Source organism: Eumetopias jubatus, unplaced genomic scaffold, assembly GCF_037043125.1.
Source record: "Eumetopias jubatus isolate StellerSeaLion01/CBP00866 unplaced genomic scaffold, mEumJub1_p1.0 scaffold_13, whole genome shotgun sequence".
Taxonomy (NCBI): domain Eukaryota; kingdom Metazoa; phylum Chordata; class Mammalia; order Carnivora; family Otariidae; genus Eumetopias; species Eumetopias jubatus.
Window position 1 is genome coordinate 68,241,169 of NW_028274819.1, and position 23,836 is coordinate 68,265,004.

Consider the following 23,836-nt stretch of genomic DNA (forward strand, 5'->3'; position numbering starts at 1 on the left):
ATTTTTACTATGTGCCAGACACTATACTAGTCCCTGGGGTGTAATAGCAAAAGATATATAGAGTCTCACAGACCCCACAGTTTAATGGGGGATGCAAACTACTAATAAGGTGCTTCTACTATTGGGGACTCATTGGGCCTTGACTGCACAAAAGAAGGATTGCTAACTCACTGTTGCTTGGGCAGGGACAGTTTCTCCAAGGAAGTGACCTCTAATCTGAGATGGTCAGTCCTGGCCAAAAGAGAAATAGTTTTCTGAACAGTGTGAGAGAGATGATTATATCTGTTCTAACATAGTTTTTGTCTTGTTTATAAAGAACAATAGTACAGACCTTGAACTCTCCATGCACACCCATGATTAAGAACCAAATTCTTTTGGAATAACAACTACTGAGACTGCACAGCTGCCACCTTGTGACAATCTCATTACATGCCCTTTATGATTTAATAAGCTAGATATTTTACCAAGTTTGTCCGAATGAGATGGGATACAGTTGTTGATAGTAACAGCTTTTTTCACCTCTCTTTTCTGAGTGTTTACATTTTCTTATTCTATTTGTCATAGGTCCCATGTTCCAGAACCTTAGTGTAGTATTACTGATCCCTTGTTTTTGTCTGCATTTTATGTATTTTCTGAAAGTTCAGCAGGTAGAGTTCTCTTAAGAAAGCTTAGTTATTCTTTATAAGAGCAATGACTTATAGTGAAGGTACAAACAGCAAAAATGAAAACTAGTAAAGGATACTGATTGAATGATATCTAATGGTAGCAACTCTTTTTTTCTTTTCTTTTCTTTTCTTTCTTTTTCACATTGTCTGGGAAAAAAATACTCCAGTTTTGATGAGATAAGAATAGTGTCTTCTCCCAGATATTAGGTTTTTCAGAAGAGAAATAACTAGATTAGAATAACATTTAATTTAAGGTTTTCTTTTTTTTTTAATGAGTTATCGTTTTATTTATTTTTTTAAAGATTTTATTTATTTATTTGAGAGAGAGACAATGAGAGATCGAGAGCATGAGAGGGAAGAGGGTCAGAGGGAGAAGCAGACTCCCTGCTGAGCAGGGAGCCCAATGTGGGACTCGATCCCAGGACTCCAGGATCATGACCTGAGCTGAAGGCAGTTGCTTAACCAACTGAGCCACCCAGGCGCCCGAATTTAAGGTTTTCTAATGAAATTATGTGAGAATGCATGGAATCTTGACCATTTGATGATTCTCAGTCTTTAGTTTCCTCCATTTCCCTGAATATCTTTATATGACCTAATATTGCATTGCAGCTATTTTATGACTCATAGTGACATGAGATATAACTTTATACTGAAAAAGGAGAACCTCATTCAATTGTAACTATTAGTAGAATTTAGAAAAAAAATAGAATTTTTTGATCAACTAGTAGACCCACGTAAATATTTCACCTGCTTTTGTGTTTGAAAAAACTTTAAGGTATGTAATATCTTTAAAAAGTGGTAACTTAAGTTAAAAGGATACATCATAAAAGTGTTATGCTGTATTTTACTTGGTTTATTTGATTTTAAAATACCTGCATTGTTGGGAAACTTGGGAAGATGGTGGAGTAGGCGGACCCTAAGTTCACCCCCTCCCATGTTGACAACTAGATATCACTCACATCCGTGTAAATACACTAGAGAGCAATCCAAAGATGGGCAGAACAAACTTCACAACTAAATGTAAAGAAGCTGCATCTGAGAGGCGTGCCTGGGTGGCTCAGTCAGTTAAGTGTCTGCCTTCAGCTCAGGTCATGATCTCAGGGTCCTGGGATCTAGCCATGTCGGGCTCTCTGCTCAGTGGGGAGTTTGCTTCTCCCTCTCATTCTCCCTCTGTGCTTTCCCTCTTTTTCTCTCTCAAATAAATAAATGAACTCTTTAAAGAAAAAAAAAGCTGCATCTGAGAGGTTACGAAGGGTAGAAACAGTGGTTGGGAGCTGCCTACAGGAGGGAGGGAGCTACGGGTGTAGAGAGGGAAAAGAAAATAGTCTCACACTAGGGAGCCCAAACCAGAAGACAAATGCCCATAATATATGGCTTTGAAAACCAGAGGAGCTGAATTCCTTGAGTTTGTATAAACAGCAGGATTTGGAGTCTGGAGCTTAAAAAGTCAGCTGACTCAGCACTGGGCAAGATGGGAGAGTGAGTGATAGCTGAATCCCACCTTTAAAGAGACAGCAACCCATGGAGAGGCAACATAGAAACGACAGTTTGCATAGTGCCTCGGACAAACAGGAGGAAGATATGTTTATACTGATTTTGAGTGTGTTAGGGGACTTCTCTGGGAACAAAGGAGATGGCAGGCACCATTTTCCTTCCCTGCTGCCCAGCATTAACACAGGGCCACCTGTGGGCAGCACTGCACAGACACTTGCTACCTAACCTGCTAGCAGTGTGCCTTGCCCATGTGTTCTGCTGAGGACTGGCACACTCCAAGCAGGCTGACCTCAGCCCTTAGTCCAGGACACCTTTTGCTAACACCACTGCCCTACCCCCAAGCCCTCCTGCAGTCATGTCTTCTCAGAGCTTGCAGCCTGTGTCTCACTAACACCACAGAGAGCAAGCAAAGCCCACAACAGATACAGAGTCAATGAAGATGTCTGGAGTGAAAGAAAAAGCGATTCAGACACAACACAAGCAACACAAACAGGAGATTCCCCTGAAGTGCCAGGTTCTGGTGAACAGGGGACACTGTGCTGCAAAGCAGTACAGGACCTCTTCTTCATGAAGCCATTACTTTCAAGAGTAGAAGGTGTAGCTGACTTTCCTAACACAGAGAAACTGACACAGAGAGATAGACAAAATGAGGAAACAGAGGAATATGTCCCAAATGAAAAAAAAGGACAAAATCACAGCAGGAGATTTAAGTGAAACAGAAAAAAGTAAGATGCTTGATAGAGAATTTAAAGTAATGCTCATAAAGATAGTAGACTTCAGAAAAGGGTGGAGGACATCAGTGAAACTCTTGACAAAGAGATAAAAAATGGGTGCCTGGGTGGCTCAGTTAAGTGTCTGCCTTCGGCTCAGGTCATGATCCCAGGGTCCTGCGATCGAGCCCCACATTGGGCTCCCTGCTCGGCGGGAAGCCTGCTTCTCCCTCTCCCACTCCCCCTGCTTGTGTTCCCTCTCTCGCTGTGTCTCTGTCTGTCAAATAAATAAATAAAATCTTCTAAAAAAAAGAGAGAGAGATAAAAACATATCAGGTGAAGAACTCAATAAATGAAATTAAAAATACAATAAATGGAATAAATAAACAGTAGGCTACAGGAAGCAGAGGAGCCTATAAGTGACCTGGAGGATAGGGTAATGGAAAGCAATCAAGCTGAACAGGTGAGAGACAAATAAATACTACATAATGAGAATAGACTTAGAAATTCAGCGACTCCATCAACCATAAGAGAGAGAAAGGGGAGCAGAAAATGTATTTGAAGAAGTAATAGCTGAAAACTTCCCAAATCATGGGAGGGAAACAGAGATCCTGATTCAGGGGCACAGAAATCCCCCTGTTAGGATTCAACCTAAGGAGGTATACACCAAGACACATAGTAATTAAAATGGTAAAAAATAGTGATAAACAAAGAATTTTATTTTATTTTATTTTTTTAAGATTTTTATTTGACAGAGAGAGAGAGACAGCGAGAGCAGGAACACAAGCAGGGGGAGTGGGAGAGGGAGAAGCAGGCTTCCCGCCAGGCAGGGAGCCTGACTCAATCCCAGCACCCAAGGATCATGACCTGAGCCGAAGGCTGACACTTAACGACCGAGCCACCCAGGTGCACCAGGAAAGAATTTTAAAGACTGTAAAGAAAAGAAGACAGTTACATACACAGGAAACCCCATAAGGCTATCAGCTGATTTTTCAGCAGAAACTTTGCAGACCAGAAGGGACTGGTACGATATATTGAAAGTGCTCAAAGGGAAAAAATCGGAAGCCAAGAATATTCTATCCAGCAAGGATAGAATGAATTTCCCAGACAAACAAAAGTTAAAAGAATTCATGACCACTAAACCAGCCCTACAAAAAATGCTAAGGGGGGCTTTGTAAGAGGAAAACAAAAATCATAAGTAAGAGTAAGAAAAAACAGGAAGCACAAAAACAACAAAAAAATAAGTATATCAATAAAAATCAGTCAAGAGAAGCACAAAATAAAAGGATGTAAAATATGATACCAAATATCTGACATGTGGAGAGGAGAGGAGTAAAATTAAGCAACTATTAGCTGAACATAGACTGCTATATGAGGAAGATGTTATATACAAACCTAATGAAGTCAAAAACAGTAATAAAAAAAAAGAATAAGGAATCCAAATATTTTGCTAAAGAAAGCCAACAAATCATGAAAGAAGAGAGCAAGAGAAGAAAGGAACAGAGAGAAACTATAAAAATAACCATAAGTCAAGTAATAAAATGGCAATAAATACATACATATTAATAATTACTTTGAATGTAAGTGGACTAAATGCTCCAATCATGGCACATGATGACAGAATGGATAAAAAAGCAAGACCCATCTACATGCTGCCTGCCAGAGACTCATTTCAGACCTAAGGGCATATGCAGACTGAAAGTGAAGGGATAGAGAAACATCTATCATGCAAATGGAAGTGAAAAGATAGCCTGAGTAGCAACTTATATCGACAAAATAGACTTCCATACAAGGACTGTAACAAGGGACAAAGAAGGACACTGTATGATCATAAAGAATAAAATCCAACAAGAAGATATAACAATTGTAAATATTTATGAATCCAACTTGGGAGCACCCAAATAAATACATAAAGCAGCTAATAACAAACATAAAGAAAATGATCAATAGTAATACAGTAACAGTAGAGGACATCAACAAAGAAACAGTGGTTTTGAATGACATATTGGCCCAGATGGATCTAACAGATATAGTCAGAACATTCTATCCTAAGACAGCAGAATACACATTCTTTCCGAGTGTACATGGACCATTCTCCAGAATAGATCATATATTAGGCCACAAAACAAGTCTCAACAAAATCAGAAAAATTGAAGTCATAAAAATACATCTCTTCTGACCACAATGGTATGAAACTAGAAATCAAGCACAAGAAAAAACATGAAAAGCACATAAATACATGGAGGTTAAATAACATACTACTAAACAATGAATAAGTAAACCAAGAAATCAAAGAGGAAATAAAAAAGTACATGGAGACAAATGAAAATGCAAACACAACAGTCCAAAATCTGGGATATAGCAAAAGCTGTTCTAAGAGGGAAGTTTATAGCAATATAGGCCTACCTCAAGAAGCAAGAAAAATCCTAAATAAACAACCAATCTAACCTTACATCTAAAGAAACTAGAGAAAGAACAACAAACAAAGCCACAAGCCAGTAGAAGGTAGGAAATAACAAAGATTAGAGCAGAAATAAAGAAGAAACTAAAAGAACAATAGAACAAATCAGTGAAACCAGGAGCCAGTTCTTTGAAAAATCAACAAAATCATAAGCCTTTAGCCAGATTCATAAAAAGAGAGAGGACTCAAGTAAATAAAATTAGAAATGAAAGGGGAGAAGTAACAACCGAAGCACAAAAATCAAAAAAATTGTAGGAGAATGTTAACCTGTGTCCCAGGAAACAAAAGTCCAGGACCAGATGGTTTCACAAGGGGATTCTACCAAACATTTAAAGAAGAGTTAACACCTATTCTCAAACTATTCCAAAAAATAGAAAAGGAAAACTTCTTAATTTATTCTATGAAGCCAACATTACCCTGATACCAAAGCTAGATAAAGACACTACAAAAAAAGAGAAATACAGGCCAATATCTCTTTCTGAACATAGATGCAAAAATTCTCAACAAAATACTAGCAAACTGAACCCAAAAATACATTAAAAATTCATTCACCAGAATCAAGTGGAATTTATTCCTGGGGTGCAAGGGTGGTTCAGTATTCACAAGTCAATCAGTGTGATTCATCACATCAATAAAAGAAGGAATAAAAACCAAATGATCATTTTAATGGATGCAGAAAAAGCATTTTAGAATATAGAACATCCATTCATGATAAAAACCCTCAACAAAGTGGGATTAGAGGGAACACCTCAACATAATAAAAGCCATAAATGAAAAACCCACAGCTAACATAATACTCAATGGTGAAAAACCGAGAGCATTTCCCCTAAGGTCAGGAACAAGCCAAGGATATCCACTCTCACCACTCATATTTAACAGAGTACTGGAAGTCCTAGCCACAGTGATCAGAAAAGAGGAAGGAAGAAGTAAAACTTTTTCTATTTGCAGATGACATGATACTATATATGGAAAACCTTAAAGTCTCCACCAAAAAGCTATTAGAACTGATAAATGAATTCAGTAAGATTGCATGATACCAAATCAACATACAGATATTCATGGTATTTTTATATACTAATAAGCAACAGAAAGAGAAATTAAGAAAGCAATTCCATTTACAATTGCACCAAAGGTAATAAAATATCTAGGAATAAACTTAACCAAGGAGGTGAAAGACTTGTACTCTGAAAACTATAAAACATTGATAAAAGATGTTGCTGTTTCCACACAAACAAGTGGAAAAATAATCTGTGCTCATGGATTGGAAGAACAAATATTGTAAAAGTGTCCATACTACACAAATGTATACAATCTACAGATTTAATGTAATCCCTATCAAAATACCAACAACATTTTTCACAGAACTGGAACAAAGAATCCTAAAATTTGTATGGAACCACAAAAGACCCCGAATAGCCAGAGCAATTTTGAAAAAGAAAAGGAAAGTTGGAGATGTCACAGTTCCAGACTTCAAGTTATACTACAAAGCTTTAGTAATCAAAACAAGCATGGTACTAGCACAAAAATAGGCACATAGATCAATGGAACAGAATAGAAAACCAGAGGTAAATTCACAATTATATGGTCAGTTAATCTTCGACAAAGCAAGAAAGAATATCCAATGGGAAAAAGACAGCCTCTTCAACAAATGGTGTTGAGAAAACTGGACAGCAACATGCAAAAGAATGAAACTGGCCCACTGGTTTACACCATACACAAAGCTAAATTCAAAATGGATTAAGGACTTAAATGTGAGACATAAAACCGTAAAAATCCTAGAAGAGAGCACAGGCAGTAACTTCTCTGACATCGGACATAGCAACTTTTTTCTAGATATGTCTCCTGAGGCAAGGGAAGCAAAAGCAAAAATAAAACTATTGGGACTACATCAAATAAAAAGCTTCTGCACAGCAAAGGTAATAATCAACAAAACTAAAAGACGGCCTATGGGATGGGAAAAGATATTTGCAAATGACATATCTGATAAAGGGTTAGTATCCAAAATATGTAAAGAACTTCTATAACTCGACGCCTGAAAAACAAATAATTCAATTTAAAAATGGGCAGACAACGTGAACAGACATTTCTCCAAAGAAGACATCCAGATGTCCAACGGACACATGAAAAGATACCATCAGTGATCATCAGGGAACTGCAAATCAAAACTACAATGAGCTATCACCTCACACCTGGCAGAATGGCTAAAATCAACAACACATGAAACAACAGGTGTTGGCAAGGATGTGGAGAAATAGGAACCCTCTTGCACTATTTGTGGGAATGCAAACTGGTGCAGCCATGCTGGAAAACAGTATGGAGATTCCCCAGAAAGTTGAAAATGGAACTACCCTACAACCTAGTACTCACAGTACTGGGTATTTACCCAAAAAATACAGAAACACTAATTCACAGAGACACTACATGTACCCTCTGTTTATTGCAGCATTATTTACAATAGCTAAATTATGGAAAGCAGCCCTAGTGTCCATCAATAGGATAAAGAAGAGGTTTTATAAACACACACACACACACACACACACACACACACACAATGGAATATTGAGCCACAAAAAAGAATAAAATCTTGCCATTTGCAGCAACATGGATGGAGCTACAGAGTATAATGCTAAGCAGAATAAGCCAGCTAGAGAAGGACAAATACCATATTATTTTACTCATATGTGGAATTTAGGAAACAAAACAAATGAGCAAAGGAAAAAAAGAGAGAGAGACAAACGAAGAAATAGACTCTTAACTATAGAGAACACACTGTTGGTTTACCAGAGGGTAGGTGGGTGGGGGAATGGGTGAAATAGGTGAAGGAGATTAATAGTACACTTATCTTGATAAAAAGTGAATAATGTTAAATCAGTGTATTATGCACCTGAAACTAATATAACACTGTATGTTAACTATGCTGGAACTAAAATAGAAAACTTAATAGGAGAATTTGCATTATTAAAGAAATGGCTGTCAATATTTTCTAAGTATTCAGATTTTAAAACCTGTATTTATAAAGGATAAGATTTTATTTAAATTTTGAAAAACATTATTTCAAATGATAAGGTACTCTCCAAAATGTATTTGTATATTAACAGAATCAGGATTTTTTTTTCCTTATTGTCTTTTTCCTTTTATTTTTTAAAGGTGAAAATGCCTCACATTGTGCTCTTTTCTTTAGGTTTATTGTAGGGAAGGAAGAAATTCCCACACATTCTTATTCACCAGAAGCAGCATATGCAAAAGTGGAACAAAAGACAGAGAAACATGAAGAAAAGCCAAGAAGATTGAATATAATTGCTCTAATCAGGAAACTTGTGGAATCAGTGTAAGTTTTTTATCTTGATATTTGGCACACTGTTACTGTTTTATATGATATTTGTACTTTGCCAAGGTGTTTTGTTTTCTTTTCAGTAATGATATACATATATATCATATCTGTCTTTTTTTTTTTTTTTTACCAGAAACTGTGCATAGAATTTTATAAAAGGCACATAATGGCAAGTCAGTGTTATTTATTATTTTTGTCTGGACTGTATACCAACATATGCCTTTAAAATAGATTTATATGAACTTGTAATAGTTTTCTATGTCAAACTAGACACAGTTGCAGGAGGCTAGAATGGGGAACTTTAGGAAACAGGTTGATATGTGCTAATCAAATATTCCAAATGTGGAAAGGAGAAAGAAAAGTTCTGGGACACATTCAAGAAGATAGAGGAATAATAAGGAGCAAACCTTACATAAATGTTTTTTGTAAGAGTAGAAATTTTCAGGGCTTGGAAATGATATAAAACATCTTTATTTGTATATTATACAAAGAAGTTTGAATTTCATACAAATAGTATTTGTATTTCAAGTATAGGAATTATACTTCTATATAATATTAAAAATACTTCTATAATTAATAGAAAATTTAGTGATTTAAAATTAAAACATCAGTTAATAAAAATAATCGTGGTAGTGATATTTTAGAGAGTGTTGAATGAATAGCCAATACAGAAAGTTAGGGATCAGTTATGGGAAGCTGAAGCCATAAATCAGACCTTAGACTCTCATTTCACCCCTGCTGGCTTTGTGACTTTGGGCAAGTGATTTAACCGCTCTGGACCCTAAAGTCTTCATCTGTTAACTTGGGTTAATGATCTCTGTTAAGGAGTGTTGCGTCCATTAAATGAAATAACATGTGTTGCCTCACGGACATGAGCACAGAGTAGGTGCTCAAAATTTTTACTGTATTTAAAGACTTTGTCTTCATTTTAGTATATAGCACATACAGAAGGTAAGAGGGAGGGAAGGAATAACAGATGGCAAGAATAATTGTGGTAGTAAACTTTTAAAAAAAATTTATGTATATCTTTTTTTCATCATGATAAGTGTACTCCTTAATCCCCATCACCTGTTTCACCCATATCCCTAACTACCTCCCCTCTGATAATCAGCAGTTTGTTCTCTGTAGTTAGTCTGTTTCTTGATTAGTTTCTCTTTCTTTTTTTTTTTCCCCTTTGCTCATTTGTTTCCTAAATTCCACATATGAGTAATATGGTTCAATATTACAGTGTGTGTGTGTGTGTGTGTGTGTGTGTGTGTGTGTGTGTGTATACTACCTCTTCTTTACCCATTCATTGAAATGGGCTGCTTTCATAATTGGGCTATTGTAAATAATGTTGCAATAAACACAGAGGTGCATATATCCGTTTGAATTAGTGTTTTGTAATTTTGGGGTAAATAGCCACTAGTGAGATTGGTAATGAACTTCTTAATTCTTAAGCAAGTTCAAAATAGTTACTGATCACCTGAGTGGAGAAAAGAGACAAGGAATCCCTATTCATGGAAATCATGTCACTATGAATCAGAGGGGAATGCGGAGACGGGAATGCAGAGAATGTATTATGTGGGTGAATGATGCCTTGGGTATCAGAACTAATCAGGTCATGGCAGAACTTGTCAGACTTGCCTCCGTGAGTCCACTGCTGTGGAAGCAGATGCAGGGTAATACATAAGGAGAGCAGATAAGACAGGAGATGGGGAGTCCAGGTTTTGAGAAGTTTTAATAACTGAGGGAAGATTAAATGACAGTATAGCTGATACCAGAATTGAACTTCACTAGCAAAGAGAGTTTAACGATTTCTGTGTAGTTCCAGTAGCACTGGCTGAGGAATGTCTTTGAAGAGGACACTCAGAAGTATGAAGAGTGATGGTTTACACATGGCTACCCCTTTCTGATTTACCTCTTTTAGGTGCCAGCTTTAATCCCTCAACTTCACATGGCCAGATACGTCCCATCATTCTGATGGCATAAGGGCTATGGGCAGTAGGAATCCCTGCCATCCCCCTTGTCTGTGAAGGACTACACGTATACTCCAGCTGTGGTGCAGAATTGGATTTCCGAAAGGGTTTTGCTAATCAGTTTGCAAATGGAATTAGAGAGGTGTGGAGCCAGAATATCACTCTACACATTATTGTTACAAATGAGAAACTTAATGTGTTCCAACCATGAGATAATTAACTGCAGTCTGCAAGAATTATGAAGACTACTCATTTTGGAACATGAACACTTCATAGAGAAAGGGGGAGAGCCAGACCCATGTTGGATATTTTACTTACTTTTTTACGCCTCGAGTGAATATATAGTCCTAGAGTCAGCATACCAAATAATTAAAAATCTATGTGTCTTGAACAGTAGCCCCCCCAGCAGAAACATTTACTAAACACCAGAGGACCAAGTGGTTTGCATTTAAATCACAAATAACCTACTTTTGAATTCCCACATGATCTATTACTGTATTTTAAAAACTGAATTTTGAATTCTAATACTGTATCATGTTTCTTTTCCAGATGTTTTCTCTCAAATATAATTAAGTATAAATTCCTGTAACCTGAGCACTTTCTCATTATGATTGTTGCTCAAGTACTGACTTCATGGGTGACTTATGACCGTTATATTCTATAGTAAGCAACTTAAAGCTTCCAAAAGATTTGGCAGAGTATAGAGATAATATATTACATATTTTTCATATTTAGTCACGAATATTTACCAATGTTTTTTCTGTTCTGCATTTAAGTATTTTGACTGCAGTCACATATTTTATGCACTGTGTCAAATGGTGAACTGAAAAGAAAAAAAAAATCTGTTATCTTTGCTTTTTTATGTCCTAAGACCAAAAGATGCATGCATTTAAAAACAAGTAGGTAATGTTTTCTCCTTTTTTGGTTAGAGAGTTTTAAGCACATCTACACACATACACATCATTTATTACTTTTGTTTTATTTCAGATGTAAGCATGGACCAAGGCATAGGTGTTGCAAACACTATGAAGATAATTGCATCTCTTATTGCATTAAAGTAAGTATATAAAAGTATCAGTATTAGCTATGGGAATATATATAGAAATAACTTTTTAAAGATTGTATTTATTTGAGAGAGAGTGGGGGGAGGGGCAGAGGGAGAGGGACAAGTAGACTCCCCACTGAGCACAGAGCCAGATGCTGGGCTTAATCCAGGACCTGAGATCATGACCTGAGCCAAAGTCAGACACTCAACTGGCTGAGCCACCCAGGCATGCCCCATATAGAAATAACTTTTGAATTAAAGCATGATTTCAAAGTAAATGGAAAAGTAGACTTTGCTATCATTCTTTGCATTTGACTTGAAGAATGAGAAATTTGTGAAAAATAGATAACAATTTAGCTTTTAGTATTCATTTACCAGATCCTTGGGTAATTAATTTTAAAATTCACTTATTTAAAAATTAGCAAAGGGGTGCCTGTGTGACTCAATCAGTTAAGCGTCTGCCTTCAGCTCAGGTCATGATCCCAGGGTCCTGGGATCAAGCCCCGTGTCAGGCTCCCTGCTCAGTGGGAGTCTGCTTCTTGCCCTTCCTCTCCCTCTGCCCCCTCCCCTGCTCATGTTCTCTCTTTTTCTGTCTCAAATAAATAGAATCGTATAAAAAAATTAGTGTAAAACTTTTAAAGTAGAAGAGAAGGTGAAGCAACAACAGCAAAAAAGACAGAAAAATAAAGTTATAAAAATTTATATGTTGTGATGTATTCTCATTAGAATCCATGCTAGAACAAGGTCCCTGGGGTATGCTATCTACTAGTGGATCAGCAGTCATACACATACCCTGTGTGCAATCTGATAGAGTGGCATTTGGTGTTGGACTTGTAAAGCTGTTACATCTTTGAAGGCATGGAGGTTACAGGAGCACGTCCACAGTTGCTCTACATGAAGGAAGTTAGCTGTGCCCACTGGCATAAATTCCTCCCTCCCTAGTATATTTGTGTACTAGAATGTCTCTGTTCATACCCGTAACCTGTTCTGTGCCTGCTGTCCTCCCATCCTCCATCACCACCACCTCTGGGGAGGAAGTCATTTTCATTGCAGTTAGTCTGGCGCAGGTGGCACCCACCTGCCACAAGTTCTCTAGTTTTGGCTGTCACAATCCTGATGCTGTAAAAAGTTTACGTTCTTCCTTATAATATCTGATCCCCATTCAGTTGTTGATGGGAAGTTGTACAACACCCCCAAAAGAGAGCCTCCCAGCAGTCATTCTGAGGAAGTGGGACTGTATCACATTAGTGCTTCTGAATGTGAATGCCTGTGGTCTAATATTGATGGCGGCATATACCCAAGCTAACACTTACCTTAGAGTCCCTGAAGATATGAGCAGAGGTTAAAGCAGTATTTTTTCATTTGTGCAGTGGTTTCTGAAACACTACTTCCAAATCTGATTTCCTACCCCACTTGTACAGTGGCAGGGGGGCGGGCAGCAATGTTGCTGGCAGCCCTCAAGATCTGCCAGCTCGCAGACTGGAGTTATGCCCTCCAAATGGACGTAATTCTGATTTAAGGGGAGACTTCAGGAGGGGAACTAAGAGAAATATTCTGATTAAATCAGAGGTATTTGAGAAAGTTTGGGAAGAGGGCAAGTGATATTTAAAAAAAATTATATGAGAAAGTTAGGGAGAATTACTGAGAAAGGAAGACATCTCGTCATTGTTTCAAAATGTGTACCAGTCCTATAAACTTGGCAATTTGTGTATAAATTGGAATACTGTCCATGAATGTAAAATTATTTGGAGACCTATAGGTGAGGAATTTACGCTACGAATATGGTAAAATACTTTGACAGTGCACCTCATTATTCTATCAGCTCAGTTATACTACCTGTTAAATCACATCCCCGAGTGAATATTTGTACAAATTAGCCTTCCCTGCAGCTCACTATGCTCCATTCATACTTTTTATTGGTTCCTCATAAGTGCCAATCTTTGTTTTGTCTTTGTGCTTTCTGTCCAAGCGATCTGAAATGTTTTTCTCATGCTTGCTCCTTCCCTTTTCTGTTTAAATGTCACATCCTCTTTCACTTTTCCTTACCACCTAATTTAATATCGGCTGCCTCTTATTTCCCTCCTAGAGTCTCATTTCCTGCACAACGCTTAACTGTAATCTGTAATTGTTTTATTTATGTGCTTACTTATTTGCTCTTTCTCTGGTGAGCGTGAAGCTCCGTGAAGGCAAAAACCGTGTGTGCTCTTCACCACTCTGTCCCCAGCATCTAGTATAGTGGTTGGCACCTGAGAGCCTTCGGTGAATGTTTTCTGAGTACGTGAAAGGGTGAATGGATGCAAGGAGGAATGGATCTCTTGAAAATAGCATGGAAAGATTGAACAGGAGCGTGATCCTTGAATCTTTAAATTAATATTGTTAAGATTATTAATGGCAAGATAAAGTGCGAACACTTCATGCATTAAACATATACTGGGCAGTTTCAGTTAAGCAAATGCATGGTAATTTATGCTGATTGGTCAGACAATTTAATTTTCATGTTTTAACCAGGTATTAAATAGTTTCAGGTAAATTAATGAATGTTTCTTCATAGTAATTCAGTTTTTTCCTAAAAAAGAAGGCTGCTCTCTGGAAGATACAAACCTGACCTTTGGAACTTAGCAGGAATGTAGACATTTTTCCATCCCACTGGTGGGGAGAGAGGAGGATGGGAGACTGGTATTACAACGTATTGGTTGAATCCTGTGAAATACTGTTCTTTTATATAACATTACCCTTTGTGCTAATTGGAATTTTTCAGCCTCTCAGTATGAAGTGACATTTAAACTTCATTACCCTAAATACTGAAATGAAATTGACCAACAGTAGTCATCCTCTCTGTTCCTGTTTGCCCTATAGATAGTTGCAGGTAATATGGAAAAATGTTGGCAGCAAGTATGCCTTTGTCCTGGATTTGCTTTTTTGAGTTTTGTTTAGTATACTTTAAAGCTAGAGATGTTTTAGCCTGACACTGTTGAGCATAGAAATAAAAACCTAGGTATAATTTTTTTTTCCTGGAGAATTCTTTTAACCTGATCATTTTTTTGTCAAAAGAATTCCTACTTATAGTAATGATTAAGAAGAGTTCTCTTTTAAAATTTCCAAAAAGCTTTTTTTTTTTTTGGAATTTCAGTGCTTTTGTTCCTAAAATTCAGTTATGGTTTAGGAATTATAAATCCTATGTTAACAATGTTAACAAAATGTCAAGAAATGGAAGTTTGGTGCATAGACAAGCTTGGCCAGTGCTTGTGAGCCTTTCAAGTTTTTGAAAATCAGAGATGAAGTATAGTCACTGAAAAAATCTTTACCCTCATTTTAAGGTAATTGTTTTAAAATTGAGGTCTTTAAGGCTTAATTTTGAAAATACTTTGATATAAACTGGGGTTATTTATTTATTTGGAATTCTGTTTTGATTCTGCAACAGTAAAATTTACATCTGTCGGACTTAGAAATTTGGATGTAAATCAGAATTTATCCCAATTTTCTCTAGGGTTTCATCAGAATGTTTAGTGTGGGATACTTGATCCAGTGCTGCCTCCGAATCCCCTCTGCATTCAGGCATCTGTTTACACAGCCATCCCGGCTATTTTCTCTCTTCTACAATAAAGAAAACTTCCAGCTTGGAGCTTTTCTGGGCTCTTTTGTTAGTATATACAAGGTAAGCCTTTTAGAAGAGGGAGGAAAATGGGAAATAAAGAACATGACGGCCTTTACCCATCTATCATTTTTTAAATACTTCTTTCTGTTGTATTCATAAATAACATCTCCAAATATACACAATATATTAGGAATTGAGGTTGGAGAAATTTCTTCTTTTAAAATATTAATGTGCTTGAAAGTGTAAACATATTTGCATTTATACATAATATTAAAGATTCTCAAAGACACTTTTTTTCCAATAATGTAGATACTGAAAAAATATGAACTTTTTGATATTTCTAACTTCAAAAGTGGTATTAATGTATCTGGCATATTTGTATTTCTTAATCATACTTACTGCCTGCTTATTAATTTAAACATATTTCAGACCCTTCTAGCTGATATAACACTTGAGCCAGTAAAGATTTTCTTTTGTAACTTATATAAGCAATGACTTATGATTTTTCTTTGTCCTACTCACTATTCCTACTGCACTCTCCCAAAGAACCATAGTGAACATTCTTCCACCCCTTTCTGTATGTTCCTATAAACATACCCACACAAGTATAAGTGCACACCTAAACACTTATGTAGGGATCATCCATGACACAGTACTCTGAAATTTTAAGTAATGGTGTTTTGTTTAATGGGAGTCACTCATATATAAATCATACTACCTTTTATTAACCATCAAAAATTTAGATTCTAAATCTAAATGTAGATTCCAGATGGTAAAATGTGTTGACTAAGGGTAATTGTATGCATATACACACACTTGTTCTTAAACTAAGAAAAATTAATGCTGGGAAACTTGAATTCTGGAGTCATTTTGGGTAAGATGGTTATGTATCATTTTATGTAAAAGTTTACTTACAAAAGGTAGGTATGGGGGAAGTATTTTGAAATGGACAGGAGAACAGGAGTAACAAATGACAAACTATACTTAATTACTTCTTATGAATTATTACTAATATTGAAAATATTTTCAATATGGTGTGACTAGGAAACATTACTGATGTGTTTGAATACACAAGAGTTAATAGGACAGAATATTGGCAGTTATGTTTATATTCATATTCTTTTTCATTTCTCCTGTCATAGAGTTTGTATTTATTCTTAACATAAACTCTTAAGTGTTACATGTAGATTATCTCCAACATTTTTATCCCAGGTTGGTTATTCTCCACCATCCAGCATATCTCAGAGCAAGATATTGATTATATTTGATACATAGTTTTTCTATTCTTTTGCTTCAATCTTTCCATATCTTCGATTTAAAGGTTGATTTCTTATGACATGTATTTGGTTCTTCCTTTTTTATACAGTTTGATAATCTCTATTAATTGGTATGTTTAGACTATTTACATTTAATGTACTTTTTGATATGGTTTAGTTTAAAGCTAACTTCTTACTAGTTTTGTATTTGTTACCCCCCTTTTTTTCTTTTTCTGCCTCCTGGCTTTTTTTTAATTTATATATTTTATTTTTTATTTTTATTAATTTTTAATATTTTTTGTATTCATTCTTCACTTTTGGCTTACTATTTATATCTCTTTTTAAATTTAGTGATTGCTTTAACATTTATAATAAACATTTTAAATCCATCAATTTTTTCGAATACTATACCACTTCATGTATATTGTAAGAATCTTACAACACTATACTTCAGATTCCTCCTTCTCATCCTTTGTGGTATACATTTATCTTTTCATGTGTTATAACTCCCCCCCAATACATTGTTACCATTTTTGTTTTAGACCAGGAGTCAGAAAACATTTTCTGTAAAGGGCCAGACGTTTTCTGTTTTAAACTTTGCGGACAGTATTTGGTCTCTGTCACGGTTGCTCAGCTGTGCAGTTGTAGTGTGAAAGCAGCCATAGACAGTATATAAATCAACAAGCATAGCTATGTTCTAATAAAACTTTATCAGACTTTAATTAGAATTTCATAAGATTTTGACCTGTTGCAGCATATTATTCTTTTATTTATTTCATCCATCGAGAAGTATAAAAACATTCTTAGCTCATGAACCATACAAAAACAGGTGACAGGTCAGATTTGGCTGGTGGGCCATAGTTTTCTGACCACTGATTTAGAGTTAATTTATTTTTATAGAAATAAACAATATTGAAAAATGTCTTCTAAATTTATCTTCATTTTGCCATCTTCAGAGCTCCTCATTTCTTTTTACAGATCTAAACTGGTATTATATTCCTTTGGCCTGCAAAACTACCTTTAACATTTCTGGTAATGTAGGTCTGTAGGGGATGAATTTTCTCAGTGTTTATCCACTCAAAAAGTCTTTATTTCATCTTCATATTGAAAAATATTTTCTCTGAGGATAGAATTCTGGCTTAGATTTGTAGTTTACCCAACTTTTCTCCTTGTTAGAGTGGGAATGATTCTACATCTAGGCAAAGTAGAATTTATGCTTTCATTTTGAAAAGCCATGACAACAAAAATATTATGTATAATTTCTTAATAGAGTTTACGCAGAAGAATAACTTTATAGTAGGTTATTATTGATAATTTTCCCAATCATGTATTTAGTTTGAATTAGATAGTATCACCAATTTGTCTCCACAGTCAGCTAGTGACTCACTCATTATAGATGTTACATGCACCTTTTCTAGAAATGAAACAACTGAAGTCATTGCATTTTCTTCTTGATACAGGGTACTAGTTGCTTCCTGCGCTGGGTCAGAAACCTGGATGATGAACTGCATGCTATTATAGCTGGTAAAGCAATGATAAAACAGAATTATTATTATTGTATCAATCAGTGGCAGGAATGATGCAGAAATAGTTTCCAAATTCATCTGATTTCTGTGTAACTCTCTTTCTCTGGAATACAGTCTCTATTGAGGCACTAGTCCAAACATTTTATATTTGCAAAGTTTAACCTATCAAGGCATTCTTGCCATCAAGTGTTTTGAATTGGCAGTATAGTGATTTGGGTATCTGCCCTGCTACAGGCCAGAAATCCTAAGGAATGTGTCGTAAAAGAACATAAAACTTAAAAACTTTGTGACTAATGGAAAGGCGTTCTATTTCTCAAAGTATTCTGTTTTTGCCATGGGCATGTGACACATAGTTTAATAAAATATATTTTTTATTTTTTAGAAACTTAAATAATTTCATAAAAATTAAAACGTGAGATTAACATTTTCTACAAGTTGCAACATACATGCTACTTAAGTTAAATTGAAAATTTTCAGATATTTATTAGTAATATACCTGCTAGCAGTATTTCAGGCCTTCCCCTGCCTTGGTCTTCCATATATAGAACAAAGACACTACTATGGAGAGAAGTGTGATGATAGCACTAAAAGTAATTTGAGCTGTTAAAAGAATAGATTAGTAAATATTTCCACTTAGAAATGATATCAGTAGCCTTTAAAAATTATTTTTGAAAATCATTATATTTGTCAAGACAACTGTTGTTTTTAAAGTTAAATTTAGAATGTAAAGTTTCTTTTAATATGTATATTAGAACTGTGTGTTCCTAACTCTGAAAGTCCATTTCTTAATTTAAAAATATATGATACCCATAAACTCACCCCATTTTAATGTCATCAAGTCTATTCCCGTCCTTGATTTTGTATAACAAAAGGCAGTGCTGCAGATCAATTCTGTCTTACTTAAGTGATTTGACATTTCTGAGTGACTTACTAACAAATACTTCAAGATTTGATGCTTTGCTGTATTTGTTGTTTCAGGATTTTTGGCAGGAGTATCAATGATGTTTTATAAAAGCACAACAATTTCCATGTATTTAGCTTCCAAATTGGTGGAGGTAAGCAAACATCTCTATGTACATATATTTCCAAAGGATATAGGGCTTTTCTAGCTGGTTTAGCAGCAAATATATATCCCAATTTACAAGAGCACGTCAGTTTTATAAAAGTATTTACAAAGTCAGTTCTCCCATTTTTTCTTCTCTCTTTATGTGTGTTATTTTCAAATATATACAAGTGTAGAAAGAATAAAGTAACTAACCCTCATGTACCCATTATACAGCTTCAACAGTTAATAGCATTTGACCAATCTCATTCCATCTCGACTGCCCCAACCTCAGAAGTACTGAATTTTTTTGAAACAAATCCCAGACATCATATCAGTTCTTCCAACTCAGGATTAAAGACTCCTTAAAAACAAATAGATCAATAGTACTACCAAAGTATAATCAAAATGCCATTTTCATACATTTAAAAAAACCTCATAATTCTTTAATATTAATATATATACAGTTAGAGCTTATATTCTCACTGATTGTCAAACAGATGTCTTTTTGCAATCTCTGTTTTAATTGGATCCAAAGTCTCTTAATAGCAACTCTCCTCCCCCATCTCTTTCTTTTCCTTGCCATTTATTTGTTAAAGATCTAGGTTATTAGTTCTGTGGAATTCCCACATTCTGGATTTTGCGGATTGTCTCCTTACTGGTGGTGTTAACATGTTTCTTTAACCCACATATTTCCTGTAAATTATTAATTAGATCTAGAGGCTTAAGCAATTCAGGTTCAATTTTTAGGAGATGGAGGGGGACAGAAATAGCTCACAATTACTGTGTATATGAATTCCCATTGCATCGTATTAGGAAGCACAGAAATGTCTGGTTGTCTACCTTTTTGTGATGCTAAGATTGATCAGTGGGCTCAGTGTTAATAGAGCTAATATAAATATTAAAAAAGAGCTAACATAAGACTCCCTATTAGGCTTTCACTTAATTGTTTTAGCAGCCATTAATAATCATTGCCAGGGTTTATTATTTCATTGAGAGTTGCAAAATGGTCAGTTGTTTCTTCTTAGTACTTATTAGTGGGAATTCTTTTTAAAAAGAACTTGAACTGGAGGGTGTTATGCTGAGTGAAATAAGTCAATCAGAGAAAGACATGTATCACATGACCTCACTGATATGAGGAATTCTTAATCTCAGGAAAGAAACTGAGTGTTGTTACTGGAGTGGTTGGGGATGGGAGGGATGGGGTGGCTGGGTGATAGATATTGGGGAGGGTATGTGCTATGGTGAGCGCTGTGAATTGTGCAAGACTGTTGAATCACAGATCTGTACTTCTGAAACAAATAACGCAACATATTTTAAGAAAAAAGAAAAAGAGGAAGATAACAGGAGAGGAAGAAAAGGGGAGTATGTCAGAGGGGGAGACGAACCATGAGAGATGATGGACTCTGAAAAACAAACTGAGGGTTCTAGAGGGGAGGGGGGTAGGGGGATGGGTTAGCCTGGTGATGGGTATTGAGGAGGGCACGTTCTGCATGGAGCACTGGGTGTTATGAACAAACAATGAATCATGGAACACTGCACCAAAAACTAATGATGTAATATATGGTGATTAACATAACAATAAAAAAATTAAAAAAAAAATAAAAAGAACTTTCCCTCACAAAGTGAAAATAAAATGCTTGATTACTTCCCTTTATTTCCTGGTGTTCAGAATGAATTAGTTTCTAGCATTCTGCAAAATTTGACCTATGAGTCTTTATTTTCAAGTGTCATTATGAAGATATGAATTTTAACATATTTGATTTGTTTTGACCCAGTCATTGCAGTCATTGCCCTAATTTTGACCATGAGAGCCTCTGCAAGTTGCTCCTGTTTCTTTTTTACATAATGCCTGTATCTCTGGTAGCTTTCTTGCTTTGTGATAAAACAAGGTGTTCCAGGCTCATCTTGGACATTTCCTGCCCCAGGCACAGAATCAGCCTTTTTTGCACTAACCACTAGTTTCTTTTGGTGGGAAATGGTACTTAGAGGCTTCAATTTGGGTGCTAGAAGTTTCTTGATCCCCAGCTAGCCAAGGTTTCTTGGCCTTTCCAGTGAACAGAGCTAGAGAATCCTTCCCTCCCCCAACACCCTTTTTTTAGAGAAAGAGAAAATAATGAGCATATTGATATTTCCAATTAAAAGTTAAGATTGCAGATTTTTATTTAACTTGTTTGATTTTTCTAAAAATTTTACCTCACTGAAAATCTGTGTCCCTAATGACATTAAGGGAATTACATATTTGCTTTATTCGTGTGTGTGTGTGTGTGTGTGTGTGTGTGTGTGTGTGTGTGTGTGAGAGAGAGAGTTTGATATTTTTCTCAGTGCAGTTGGAAGTCATTGGAGAGTTTTAAGCATGGAAATGAAATTATTTAATTCGCGTTTTAAGAAGACAAAAACATTCTGGCCATTATATAAGGAATAGACTAGAGGCAAGATGGAGGCTGGGAGAACAGTTAGTCTCAGGCAGGAGATGGGTGGCTTGTAGGGATGGAGAGAAATACAGAAATTTGGTGTGTGTTTAGGAGATAGATTTGACAAGGCTTGCTAATGGAGAGGAAAAGGAGAGTGAGAGAAAGAACATATCCCCAAGCTAGCAAAGATATATTCTTTGACACAGGGGAAATCCAATATCAAGATCTAGTTTGTAAAAGATGTGTTTTATAGCTGCTTCTTCCCTAAATGGCTAGAGTTTTTTAAGCCAAGCAGTGGCGTAGCTGTTTTCTTATATCAACAGGTCAAAGAAACTGGGTATAAAGTGTGCTGATAAGAATTTTTTTTTAATTCAGAAAATTACAAATTTATTAATTTTTTTTTGAGATTTGTTTATTTGACAGAGAGAGACACAGTGAGAGAGGGAACACAAGCAGGGGGAATGGGAGAGGGAGAAGCAGGCTTCCCACCGAACAGGGAGCCTGATGGGCTCGATCCCAGGACCCTGGGATCATGACCTGAGCCAAAGGCAGACGCTTAGCAACTGAGCCACCCAGGTGCCCCAGAAAATTATAAATTTAAACTTACTGTGTCCTTTGTGGAATTAATGACTATGGTGTAATAGGCAATCATTTTTCTATGATTGAAGTTAATTTTATATTAAAATGCTGCATTACTATAATAATGAATATTAAAAGTCAGCTGACTAGACAACTTTTTTCTTGGAAAAAATTATTTCCAAGATATACGTATTTATTGAATATTTATTATGTTCCCATTACTGTACTAGGTGCTGGTAAGCATATAGAAGTATTGGATATGGTCCCCCCCTTCATTAACTTAGAATCTGGTTCAATAGATAAGTTTTATTATAAGAAATTAGGAAAACAGTTATTCCATATATCAAGAGATACCTGTTTCACATGTTTCTATGATGCCATTCTACCACATCTGAATTTCATTTTTGTCAACATGAATACACAATATACCTGTACCTTGTAATATACTGTATAGTATTTTCAAAATAGTGGCCCATGTATATGTTCCTTCCTAAGTAGATTATAACTCTGTACATTATCTTACAGATTGAAGTGAATTTTTTATTAAAATGCTGTGTTATTATATAATGAATTTTAAATTAAAAAACCAGCTGTATAGACAACTTTTTTGGGGAAAAATCATTTCATGTTCTTTCATTCATGGACCACCCATGTCTTCTTGAACCTTCCTCCACCTGATTGTAACATGGTTTTCCACTTTTCTTACTAGTCCTGCTTTAGCTTTCCCATGTTTCAGAGAAACCATTGCTATGAATTACTCCATGTTCTACCCATATAAATTGGCTAGTCCTTCCCCATATGTATCATGTGCTTTTACCCATGTGCTTGTACCGTGTGCTTATTACCCCTGCTTTTTCTCTCTTGTGCCTCTTAGGAGGCAACACTATTAGAAGCGTAGTCAGCAGACTAGTGCTAGTCCAGGAACTCTTTGTTATCAGTTCAGGACGAAATAAGTATAGAAATTGAGAACAAGCATTTGGAAACTTCTATAGCAACTTGACAGAGTAATTTGTCTTTTGAATATAAGAGTGAAAATTTGGTTCAATTTTGTATTTTTAAAATTTATTTTTCTAGTAATTTATTTTTATTGCATTATAAAAGCATCAAGCCATGACAACTGGAATTAAAAAAAAATGTTTCTTCACTGCAGGTGGTTTGAGAAGCACTACCCAAATGTAGTCATTTCTGAAATTCTCTTTGGTCCTTTGTCCTAGACAGAGTAGTTTGCTCCCTCCTCAGGGGCCAAAAAAAAAAAAAAAATACACACAAAATATATATACATAGTTATACATCTAAGTGCATTAGTTATTTCTGTTATGCACCAACTTAGATGTTATTGTATTCATTTTTAAATCCCAAGCTCCTAGCTTAGTGCCCAGCATGTAGTTAATTAAATGTTGAATGAATGAGTGACTGAGTGAATAAGTGAATATATGTAGCAGGGAAGGGAGGACCTGAGCATTATACAAAAGCATTATACAAAAAGCATTGAAGAATAAATGATATAAAAGAAGGAGCAATAAAAAGTTACTGAATTTCACAGAAAAGTATTATTACTGGTATCTCAGGTTTTGGGTGAAGGAAGGCGGGAAGGAAAGGGCTGACACTTAACTCTGTCATGGAGCATACGACCTGTAATTTGAGCTCTGAAAGGATAATTAGTATTTGGAAGGTAGAAAAAATAGTTGTAGACAGGGAGTGAGTATACTGATCCACTGTATTGTTAATGCTGTTTAAAGTTGTGTGTGTGTGTGTTTTTA

At 35.7% G+C, this 23,836-nt stretch overlaps 1 protein-coding gene across 2 annotated transcripts in view; it reads left to right on the top strand.

The window, feature by feature from the left end:
- Window positions 1-23,836, top strand: part of TMEM135 (transmembrane protein 135) — a 267,091-nt gene that overhangs the window by 238,068 nt on the left and 5,187 nt on the right. For both annotated transcript variants that reach the window (XM_028126797.1, XM_028126796.2), the window contains exons 8-12: window positions 8,512-8,658; window positions 11,607-11,676; window positions 15,152-15,319; window positions 17,976-18,039; window positions 19,020-19,096. In XM_028126797.1, coding sequence (XP_027982598.1) covers window positions 8,512-8,658; window positions 11,607-11,676; window positions 15,152-15,319; window positions 17,976-18,039; window positions 19,020-19,096 — 526 coding nt within the window. The remainder of the gene's footprint in view (window positions 1-8,511; window positions 8,659-11,606; window positions 11,677-15,151; window positions 15,320-17,975; window positions 18,040-19,019; window positions 19,097-23,836) is intronic.